Source organism: Malaclemys terrapin, chromosome 3, assembly GCF_027887155.1.
Source record: "Malaclemys terrapin pileata isolate rMalTer1 chromosome 3, rMalTer1.hap1, whole genome shotgun sequence".
In the NCBI taxonomy this organism is placed as follows: domain Eukaryota; kingdom Metazoa; phylum Chordata; order Testudines; family Emydidae; genus Malaclemys; species Malaclemys terrapin.
This window is the reverse complement of record NC_071507.1, coordinates 90,286,649-90,298,914: the sequence shown is the minus strand read 5'-3', so window position 1 is coordinate 90,298,914 and position 12,266 is coordinate 90,286,649. Positions and strand designations below refer to the sequence as shown.

Sequence of the window (12,266 nt, the reverse complement as noted above, 5' to 3'; positions counted from 1 at the left end):
ACAAAGGGACATAAGCATGGTAACACTCAGCATTGTGACACCTAATTTTTAGGCACTGTGAAAAACTGCAGGAACAGCACTGAGTTGGGAACCTAGGCTCTCTATGCAGTGAATGGGGAGAGACGGGCACCTTAGCCTGTGATCCACCAAAGCCAGCACTCTAGTTTGGAGTTGCCTCTGCTCGCCAAGGGAAATGCCAGTGATGGGGGCGTGTGGTAAGCCTTCCTCTCACAGAGATACAGGTGCCTAAGTTTAGGCTGCAGGAAGGTGCCTATCACTGCTTGTGGCTCTCAGCTCTGTACCCTCTCCAGGAGAGCATTCACCCAGGATGTGAGAGACCCAGGATCCAGCTCTCTGCTCCCATTATTCTTTTAATTAGCCAGAGTGGAACAGTTTCAACAGGAGAAACTGAGAGAGCCTCACAGGAGACTGTCCCGTAGCCTGATGGTTAGAGTAAGGATTTGAGAGGTGGCGGCAGGGCCGGTGCAACCCATTAGGTGACCTAGGCGGTTGCCTAGGGCGCTAGCATTCAGGGGGCGGCATTTCAGGTCCTTCGGCGGCGGCTGGATCTTCGGCCACCCCGGTCGTCATCGTCATTTAGGCGGAGGGAGCTGGGGCAGAGGGGCGCAGGGAGGACTGCCTGCAGCAAGTGTGGGGGGGGGTGGCACGCAGGGGAACCACTCCCCCCCCACAGCTCACCTCTGCTCCGCCTCCTCCCCTGACCACGCCGCCCTGCTCTGCTTCTCTCCCTCCCAGACTTGCAGCGCCAAACAGCTGATTGGCGCCGCAAGCCTAGGAGGCAGGAGAAGTGGAGCAGCGACAGCGTGCTCAGGGAGGAGGCAGAGCAGAGGTGAGCTGGGGCGGGGGGAGCTGCCGCGGGGGGAGCTGCCGCGGGGGGGGGCACCTCAGGGTGGGGTGCTGGGGAGCTGCCACGAGGGGGGAGGTGCCTTAGGGTGGAGAGCTGCCACAGGGCTCGGGGGTGGGGGGGGCACAAGGTGGAAGTTTCGCCTAGGGCGCGAAACATCCTTGCACCCTCCCTGGGTGGCGGATCCCTTCTCCCTCTCAGGCAGAGGAGGGACTTGAACCAGGGGTCTCCCACATACCAACTGAGTGCCCTAACCACCAGGATAAAAGTTATGAGGGACGTCTTCTCCTCCCCTGGCTTTTTTTGTACGAGCTTGCCTGCAGGACCCAATCCACTAAGCGTACTCAGGTTGGGCCCTGCAGGCAAGTTAGGCTGCCAATTGCTAGCTTCCCCCAATTCATGCATCACTCTGAGTCTTAGGGAAGGTCTTCACTACGGGGGGGTCGATTTAAGATACGCAAATTCAGCTATGCGAATAGCGTAGCTGAATTCGACGTATCGGAGCCGACTTACCCCGCTGTGAGGACGGCGGCAAAATCGACCTCCGTGGCTCCCCGTCGACGGCGCTTACTCCTACCTCCGCTGGTGGAGTAAGCGCGTCGATTCGGGGATCGATTGTCGCGTCCCGACGAGACGTGATAATTCGATCCCCGAGAGATCGATTTCTACCTGCCGATTCAGGCGGGTAGCGTAGACCTAGCCTTAGACAGAAGATAGGCATCTGGATGCCTAGAGGGAGGCAGCAGTGCACATACCCAGAGGCAGAAATGTAGGTGCCTAGGAACCTTTGAGGGTGAAAACTTAGGCGTTTAGAGGGGTTTAACTACCTAAAGGATTGGGAGGGTGGGGGCATGTGCATCACAGTGGTCCCAAAACTGGTACTTAGCCATCTAAATGAGGGATTTAGCAAAATGACCTGCCTATATAGATGGCTGGTGCTGATTGATCTATGAGGTAGAATATTGAGAAGAAAAACACAGTATACCTTTAAAAGATTGCGTGATTAAACTGGTTCTGATTGGCTGAAGTAAAGAAGTCTGTTTTTAAAAGCTAACAGAACAGAGGGTATTTTTTTTTTTTTTTTTTTACTAATTTTAACAAAAAACCTGTTGCAGTATAAACATCCATCAGAATAAAAGGTATAATCCAAGTGCAGGTGCATGCCGTCAAATGTGGAAAACATTGGTTTAACTTAAACACCATTTGTTTTGAAAAGAAACAGAAACCTATATCTTCAGCGTTCTTAAAACAGCTAGAGACAATTATTTTTTGAAGCTGATATTTCTTTCCTGCATGATAGCTAGTACACTGTAACATTAGGAGACACTAGTCTTTGAGAGAAAACACTAAAATATTTGGGTTTTTTGTTTTGTTTCATTCTTACAGATAATCCACTGCTTATTGTCAGACCACCTGGTAAGTCTCACTACTGATATTTTCTTGATATTGTCTATAAAACCTGTGAAACAAATCTGGGCATTGTAAAAATTAGGCACTATGACACACTACTTACCATTAGAGTTTGAGGGAGGAGTGTGATATAAATTACTGTGTTAATTCCCAACTCCTGATTCACCTCAAGAATCTGTGTTCCAGTCTCATCAGGCTTTTGAAGCCAATTACCTCTTAAAAGAAGTGTTGTAAATGAAGTGTATTATGTTAGGCTAAAATCAAGTGTAGAACCTGTTTTATACCTGGTATACCCTTTATTGGGAGACTATATCCTGCACTTTCATGAGGCTAGATTGAATTATTTAATCATTCCTTTCCATCTCTAACTACTATGTAGAGTTGAGACTTGCTGGGTAGAGGTGGGTTGTTCTAGGATCTTGATGAAGGTGGAAGTAATGGACTCCGAAGACACCAGACACCAGTCCATTGGAGACTGTATGGGAACAACTTACTGGCACTGAGACCAAGTTTGGAGGACACCTCTACATGAACAGTAAATGATTTCACTTAGGAGGGGTTTCTCGTAAGTAATAAAGTCCGAGTTTATTACCCAAATCTGGAGTGGAGCTATGGTGACTGGTAGTAAGAACCTGGGATAGAATTGTGTCTTGAATGATAATTCTCCAAAAGTGGTCTGGTGTTTTAATATGAAGATAATTTTCCAGAGGCATTCTGATTATATTCTGAAAACCACATGGCCTACTTCAGAGCAGCTGTTGCAAGGATTCTCTTGAGCACTGTTGATGGGGGCCAGGAAGTTGATGAATAAAAATATTAACATTAACTGCATTCTTTTCGTGATATTTTGTTCTTGAAATGAACATTTCACTGCTTTATTTGTATAAAGAAGTTTATGGCCCCAATCCTGCAAACACACATTTGAGTAACTTTACATACCTAAGTAGTGTCATTAAGGTCAATTCAGTGGAATTCATGTCCATTTCAGTTGAGTTCAATGAGTTACTCATGTGTGTAAAAGTTGCTCACGTGCAAGTGTTTGCAAGATTGGGCCCTATGTTTGTGCTTTGTAAAAAGGAAGAAAGACAAATTGACATTTTAAAAAACATACTTCTCATTCTTAACAGTTGCCAATAACACAATAAAAAAACAAAGAGGACTCTAGGAAATAACATGAAAGAAAATTAACATTTTCACATTGTAAGCTTATATCTATTTTATCTTGCATACATATTGCTACAAAGACATTCTAGAAGGAAGGTGGATTCCATTATTTAATAGAAAGGAACAACCAATTATTTCTAATATTGATCATGTGCAACATAATTATTAAGAGGTAGCTTATAACCATTGCAACATAGTGAAGAAGACACTAGTTCATTTGATCATTTGAGACTGAGCAAAAGATCTTTTTTTATTTTTTTGCTGGTGTCAAATCTGTTTTGATTTAACTTGAGCTTCTGTGATGAAAGCCAAATTTTCCACCCAGAATACACGCACACATCATGCGAGAGAGAGAGAGCACCCTCTAGGTTTTATATCTCATCTTTTTAATACAACACCAACAGATTTTACTCCACACTGAAGCCTGTTACCCATTGCAGATTTTTTTCCACAACATCTGTTCTTTAGTGATGAAACTTACTTTTTTTGGGGGGTGTAATGTTAAACCACAAGACGCTGCATTCAGATTGCGCTAGGATCTGACCTACACTCATATAGCCTCCATTTCAGCAAGGTACTTAGGCTTATGCTTAATTTTAGGTTTAGAAGTGATCCAATTGAAGGCAATGAGACTGTTCATTGTTTAAAATTAGATCTGTGCTTAAGTATCTTGCTGAATTGGGGACAAAATCAAGGAAAATAAGAACTAAGGCTGATATTCCAGGACAAACTGTGCTCTTAGTCACATCAATACAACCTCATTGACTTCAGTGGGGCTGCATGAATGCAACTGGGGGCACACCCACTGCATCTAAGTATTGCAGCCGTGGTCAATGGTATTGTATATAGGCCCACCCATTGTTTGAAGATGCCCACTCCTCCACACCCCAATTCTAGGTGCACTAAAATGAATTGGGTATGCGACGGTTAAATAGAATCTCTTACTGTTCAACATACATTTTGTGCTTCAATTTTATCTTTTCACATTTGTGGTTTGAATTAAAACAGGCAGAGAGCGAGTGCTCCTGTAAGTCTGTGATAGCTAACATGATACATGAATGGTCCCTTTTGTGATACATCTTGTCAGATGGGGTCCTTGCAGAGAGGATGGATTTGATGACTGGATGGGAATTGTCCATCTCTGACATGATCTGCATGGGGAATAAATATTTAATAATGGGCTCTTCAATCTGGCAGAGAAAGGTATAATGTGATCTGTAGCTGGAAGTTGAAGCTAGACAAATTGAAACTGAAAATAAGGTGCATGTTCCTAACAGTGAAGGGAATTTACCGAGAGTCATGATGGATTCGCCATCACTGGCAATTTTTAAATCAAGATTGGATGTATTTTCTAGAAGATCTGCTCTAGGAATTATTTTGGGGAAGTTCTATGGCCTGTGTTATACAGCACGTCACACTAGGCAATCACAATGGTCCCTTCTGGCCTAGGAATCTATGATCCACATAAATATGCTATATGTAAACATATTTTACACCATTTTAGCAATACATTAATGACAAATGTCCGGAAGGGACTTGACTAAGACATCACTTTTATTTCATTTGAGACTTAAATATGATTTTTGAACTCAGTTGTTTCAAAGTAAAAGGGTAGTTTATTAACCTGCCACAGAACCTTCTGGTAACATGACATTCATCTTGATAAAATGCTGAAATATAAGACTGACCCTCTAGGCTTCACCTTTTATTTTATTTTGTTTTTTCAAGGTGGTGAGCCCATCTGGATCCCTTTCACTTTTAAATATGATCCCACCTACTCAGACTGCAGTGGAAAGCAGTATGTGAAACGCACTTGGTACCGAAAATTTGTGGGAGTGGTTCTTTGCAACTCTTTGAGGTACAAGATTTACCTCAGTGATGACCTGAAAGGTATGTTTTGGGATTATTCTTACAGTGCTGTCACTCCTTCACTTACTGTATCCATCACTTGTTGACCCTATCAAAGGAGTACATGGCTAAACTGATGGCACAGTTTTGGATACACGTGGCAGCATTTAGCTTTTAAGGATAGGAACCTAAAGCAATTTGCACAGTGAAAGCAAAGTTGTACTCTCTAATTGTAATACAGCTCTCTCTGAAATGTTCTGTATTTGTTACTCATGCAGAACTTCTGACATCATAATGGGAAGTCCACACATGGATTAATTGCAGAATACACAATAGAGAACCACAGAATGGATAAAAGAGGAGTCTGATTCTCTGAATAGGTTAGAAACATGGTAATGCAGCAATTGTTTGAGCAAATCCAGAAGCTGGTAGGTGTTCAACAAGGGCTGTTGTATAACTGTAGCCATAATAATAGGTTGTAGTGAGAGGGATTGTTGAGTGAGGTTATCCCCTAGGCTTTCCAAAGTGTTTTATTGGGGGTTTTAGCAAAATATTTGTATTGTTTCAAGAACATGTATAAACGAGTATTCGTGAGGACTTGTGGTCTCATGCCTATCTCTGAGGGTCCCAGGCAGTCCTCAGACTGCAGCCACCACCTGACAGCTTGCTGGTACCAGCAGGGAGTGTAGGCTGATGGACCTTGGCTCACCAGAGACACCACCCACAAAGCTCCTAATTTGGAGGCGACATCTAGCCTCTCCAATTGGCTCAGACTTGCTATGTAAGCCAGAAGAAGGAACAGGAAGTTGTCTGAGGAACTAAGTGGATCCTAGGCTGGCCGCAACACAGCACACTGCCTTGTTCCAGATCCCTGCTTCTACACCCCACCTCTGGCTACTGGCTCCAGCTCCGACCCTTGGCTTGACTCATGACTCTGATTCTAGCTCTGGTTCCTGTCTCCTGCTCTAACCACTAGATGTGACTGGCTCCATCAGGGATCGGCAACCTTTGGCACGCGGCCCGCCAGGGTAAGCACCGCTTCCCACACAGCACATCCCTCGGCCCACACCGCTTCCCGCAGCCCCCATTGGCCTGGAGCGGCAAACCGCGGCCAGTGGGAGCTGCGATCGGCTGAACCTGCGGACGCGGCAGGTAAACAAACCGGCCCGGCCCGCCAGGGTGCTTACTCTGGCAGGCTGCGTGCCAAAGGTTGCCAATCCCTGGGCTACATCCTGGTCCATGACAGTAATATGCAAACAACCAGAACAGTAAAGCTCCTGTATATGAGACCTATCTTCACAGTTTCTGGCTTAAATTTGAGAGTGCTGTCAACCTAGCAATACTAGTGTCTGGGGCTATTTTTACTTTCTCATAACACATTAAAATAACGGGTCTTGTTGAAATTTCCTCTGCTATAATCTGTCCTGTAATTCTGATAAATAACTTATTCCAGGGACTTTAGTAAAGCTTTTGATACTGTCTCACATGACCTTCTCATAAACAAACTAGAGAAATATAACCTAGATGGAGCTACTATAAGGTGGGTGCATAACTGGTTGGAAAACTGTTCCCAGAGAGTAGTTATCAGTGGTTCACAGTCAAACTGAAAGGGCATATTGAGTAGGGTCCTGCAGGGATCAGTTCTGGGGCCAGTTCTGTTTAGTATCTTCATCAGTGATTTAGATAATGAGAGAGTACAATTATAAAGTTTGTGGATGATACCAAGCTGGGAGGGGTTGCAAGTGCTTTGGAGGATAGGATTAAAATTCAAAATGATCTGGACAAACTGGAGAAATGGACTGAAGTAAATAGGATGAAATTCAATAAGGACAAATGCAAAGTACTCCATTTAGGAAGGAACAATCAGTTGCACACATACAAAATGGGAAATGACTGCTTTGGAAGGAGTACTTCGGAAAGGGATCTCGGGGTCATAGTGGATCACAAGCTAAATATGAGTGAACAGTGTAACATATTTGCAAAAAAGGAAACATCATTCTGGAACGTATTAACAGGAGTGTTGTAAACAAGTCACAAGAAGTAATTCTTCTGCTCTGCTCCACACTAATTAGGCCTTAACTGGAGTAGTATGTCCAGCTCTGGGTGCCATATTTCAGGAAAGATGTGGACAAATTGGAGAAAGTCCAGAGAAGAGCAACAAAAAATGATTAAAGGTCTAGAAAACATGACCTATGAGGGAAGATTGAAAAAAATGGGTTTGTTTAGTCTGTAGAAGAGAAGACTGAGAGGGGACATGCTAACAAATTTTAAGTACATAAAAGGTGGTTACAAGGAGGAAAGAGAAAAATTATTCTCGTTAACTTCTGAGGATAGGAAAGAAGCAATGGGCTTAAATTGCAACAAGGGTGGTTTATGTTGGATATTGAAAACTTCCTAACTATCAGGGTAGTTAAGCCTGGAATAAATTGACTAGGGAAGTTGTGGAATCTCCATCATTGGAGATTTTTAAGAGCAGGTTACACATACACCTGCAAGGGATGGTCTAGATAAAATTAGTCCTGCCATGAGTGCAGGGGACTGGAATAGATGATTTCTTGAGGTCCCTTCCAGTCCTACGATTCTATGATTCTAGCATCGGGAATGTTCCTAATGAAACTACAAATTCTCTCTCTCTTAATTCCTATTGGCAAATGTAGCATTCTTCATCTCTTATATTTTTATTTACTGGTGTATTGCTGCTCATCACTGTAGTATCTCATTTTCTCCCATCTTTATTTTCTTGGAAACAGGAAAGCATCAGTGGCTGAGATTAGGTGATTTGAAACAACAGTATGTGTCTGTTCTAATCTTGTATGTCACCTTTCAGATACATTCTACGGCATTGGAGATAGCTGGGGGAGAGGTGAGGACCACTGCCAGTTTGTGGATTCACACATGGATGGAAGAACAGGGCCTCAGTCATATGTAGAAGCCTTGCCCACCATTCAAGGTAAAAAAAAAAAAAAAAAGGAAAGCTGAAATGAAAGCTGAGGAATTGCACTTCACCCAGTAGATAGAATTAAGAGGTTTTCTGCCTCCCTGTCTATATTTATATCACTTTTATTAGGAACCAGATTGACACCACAGATTGTGGGACTATATCGTGTGATGTCCTAGTATAATAATTTGCAAACCACAACAGCTTGTGAAAGTTCAGACAAAGAGGATGAGTCTGCAAATAAATTATTGGAATAAGACAGAAAATAGAAAAAACCCTTAGGGTATGTCTACACTGCCAAAAAACCCCAAAACAACTTGCAGCTGCAAGTCTCAGAGCCTGGGTCTACAGACTGCTGTTAATCATTCACTCAGCATTATTGGTTTTCATCTTACCCTGTTTGTTGTTGTTTTTTAAGGTTTGGGTTCCCATGAAGAAACTGAAATATTCACTTACATGTAGATGTCATAGAATCATACTGCACTTCTCTATTTAAAATAAGGATTGTTAATCCAGCCATACATTACTAGCTCTAAGAAGCAGAGATGTAGAACACACAAATTATACAACTGGCGCAGGAATCAACATTTCAGATGTTCCACTGTACAAAATATGCAGAAAGAATGTTGAGAGTCTTTAATGCTTTGAGCCGTCACATTCTTTATACAGATGAGGGAAAGGGGCTATCAGTTTAAAAAAAAAAAGTGGGGTTTAACTCTATATTTGCTGCATATAATTTTACCTCCTTGTTTTGTTATCAAAAGTAATATTTGTGAATCCTGTCTTGAACCCTTTAAGATACAATAATGCCTTATATTTTTATTTGCAGTTTTATTGGAGCTGTGTTGGTCCCAGGATATGAAGGACACAAGGTGGGCGAGGTAATATCTTGTATTGGACCAACTTCTGTTGGTGGGAGGTTCAAACTTTGAAGCTACACAGAACTCTGAAGACCTGAAGAAGAGCTCTGTGTAGCTTGAAAGTTTGAACCCCCCACCAACAAAAGGTAGTCCAATAAAAGATAGTACCTCATCTACCTAGTCTCTCTTAACATTTCTATGGCATTTTCACCCCAAAGTGCTTCATGAGCTTGAATTGATATGCAAATTTTATATAGAGGCATAACTTCACCTGCTGCTGAAATTCAGACACCTTTTGGAGTGAAATGCAAGAGCTGTTTAACAGCAGAGACTGCATAGTTACACAATAGTTAGATATTTAGAACTGTAAATCCAACTGAAACTGTAGAGGAAATGTATGTAGGGAGAATGCAATCATTCAAAATTGAAGCAGGCTAGAGCATCGGGGTTAACAATCCTACTTCTCACCAAGTTTGGGGATTAACAAGTGGCTCCTATGCCTTAGTTTTGGTTGTGGTAACTACAACGCTACCTCGATATAACGCCGCCCGATATAACACGAATTTGGATATAACACGGTAAAGCAGTACTCCGGGGGGGCGGTGCTGTGCACTCCGGTGGATCAAAGCAAGTTCAATATAACGCGGTTTCACCTATAACACGGTAAGATTTTTTGGCTCCCAAGGACAGCGTTATATCAAGGTAGAGGTGTACTATATGTGCTATATACTATATATCATATATTCTGTACTGCAAAGACATCATTTGTCAAGTTACTTTGCCTTTGGCTTGAACCGCTGCCCTTTTCCCACCAACAGGGTATTATCGCCAGTATCGCCAGGAACCCGTGTCATTTGGGCGCATTGGTTACACAACACCTTACTACTATGTCGGCTGGTATGAGTGTGGCGTGCCGATTCCAGGGAAATGGTAACCATGTAGCAGTCCACCTGCAGATTGTATGAAGAGTGCACCAACCATGCCTTTCAAATGACTTATACTGGAAGACTGTGACCAGTTGTTTAGGAAAAGAATAAAACATGAAAGAAACCAGCTAAGACCAGTTGCTCAAGAGACCCCAACCAAACCAAATACTGTACACATTTTCTCAGCTGAAATCTGTGGTGCTCTTTGATCACTCGGCTTGGGACAGGATTTGAATTTGGTGCCCTACTTTCTTTCTCTGGGTCTTAAAAGGCATGGAGATGTGGTTGTAATGGGTGCAAGCAGTGCCCAGTGAAACCTAAAACTTTACTGGTCACGAAAACTTGGAAGTTGCATATATCCTGCAGGAATGACCTAAGCATGCTGTGCTTGCTTAATGGAATGCTAAACACTTTTCATTGTTATTAATGGAATGCTCCATCACTTACAACTGGTAGAGTTCCATGCTTCTGAGTTTTACTATACAATCATGCCAAGTTGCTAGACATTCACCAAAGGGAATATATTCTACTTAAAACTTCTCTGGTGGGTTTGCCCATTGCTGGACTAAACACCAGGTCACAATGTAAATTCGCCTTTTTATATATATAATACAGTACTCTATGTCCAAAGTACTACATAGAGAAGCTGAGTTTTTCTTGTTCACTAGATAAATATGGTTGGGATTTTTATGTAAAAGGTGCTGTTAATTAACAGGTCTTCTGATTTTTAGTCCATGAAACATTTTATTATGCACAATATATTAACCATGAAAAGAACTTTGCTCTTCTTATTAGTGAGCAAAGGTCTGTGACAGCTTCCTAGCAAACCAAAGGACTGGATATTTAATGGGAGTAAATCTTTTTACCTATGCTAAAATTGCATTATAAACCAGCATAGGTGCCGTATCAGCAGAGTGTCAACATTTAAGTTAAACTGTTCAGTACTATTTAAAAGGCTGAGTTCAGTTTTTGTTTGATTCATTTTCATCATCTTTGTGTATTATTTATTCCTTGTGAAGTTATTAAGTCTCACTGTGTGAATGGAGGCACAGTGAGATAACACAGGACTTGCAGACAAGTTTTAACTTATTTTCTAAGCAAAACAGACACCTCTAAGATGCTTGAGCAGCACAAAACTCCTCTGACTCCGGTCCATCATGTGAATGAGGTGTGAAAGTCATCATTCTTTCTCTAAAGCACATCAGAAGGGCAGACCACGCAGCGTGTCTTCCATCAAAGGTGGAGAAGCAAAAGCTGGTGTGTCTGGGAGGTGCGCTCCTGATTTTTAGCCAGGAATACAAACCTTATTTGGGAAGCGGGCAGTAATGTAGAATTTCAGTATGCATCAGAAGTAATTTCTCCTGCCATATTACTCTTTCTCTTAATGTAGCATTAAGTTTACTCTGACCCCAAGGGATTTAGCCTTTGTGGCCATACTGTTTCACAGTTACAACTTATAAGCCTTTACTCACGTCAAAAAAGACTCAAGCATTCTGACGGCCTGGGAAAATAGCAATATACCTGGGGGACAAATTCAAGCTCTTGATCATCTGTCACTCTCAATCCAGTTTACATACCATATAGGACTAATACCTTATAAGCCGCTTTTGTAGTTATTGTAAATGTATGGGGAGAAAAGTAACTAAAGTGATTATTAAAAGAGCTTTTATTTTCACAGTGGTGCTGGGATTGAACATTGAATTGTTTTCACATTTTATTTTGCTTCAATGCAGTGCCAAATATATGATCTTTAAATATAGCTTCTTTCCCTAATAAACATATGATACATTGTTCCATTTTTTTTAATTGCATCCCTTTTGGTTGTCTGCGCCAGGTAGTCTGATATGCAGGATCAAGCTGCATGATGCCCCAAACACACACTTGGAAGAGTAGAAGATGCCAGTTTGTATTAAGGCAGGAAGTGTATGTGAGTGCAAACTTGACCAGGATTTCACATAGGGTTACTTGGGGGATGTTCCATAACAAAATAGATTTTCTCTTGTATTAAATCTGTATGATGTACATCCACATCATGGGCCATATCCCCAGCTGGTGTAAAAGGGCATCGCACTATTGAATTCAAAGGAACTATGTTCAGTTTCACTAGCTGAGAATCTGGCCCCCTGTCTATAGATGGGTAGTCCGCTATGCCCCCAACCGATGGGTGCTATAGTTTGCACATTCATAGACTGCAGTACATCATTCAAACACATGGGGTGGGTTATCTGCTCCAATCTGCTCCCTTCAGTCATCTA

At 42.2% G+C, this 12,266-nt stretch overlaps 1 protein-coding gene across 1 annotated transcript in view; it reads left to right on the top strand.

Moving 5' to 3' along the window:
* FNDC1 (fibronectin type III domain containing 1) overlaps positions 1-11,804 on the top strand; it is a 131,361-nt gene extending 119,557 nt beyond the window's left edge. The window contains exons 17-20 of the mRNA XM_054023134.1: positions 2,252-2,281; positions 5,168-5,329; positions 8,115-8,237; positions 9,904-11,804. Coding sequence (XP_053879109.1) covers positions 2,252-2,281; positions 5,168-5,329; positions 8,115-8,237; positions 9,904-10,019 — 431 coding nt within the window. The 3' untranslated portion in view covers positions 10,020-11,804. The remainder of the gene's footprint in view (positions 1-2,251; positions 2,282-5,167; positions 5,330-8,114; positions 8,238-9,903) is intronic.
* The last annotated feature ends 462 nt before the right edge of the window (positions 11,805-12,266 follow it).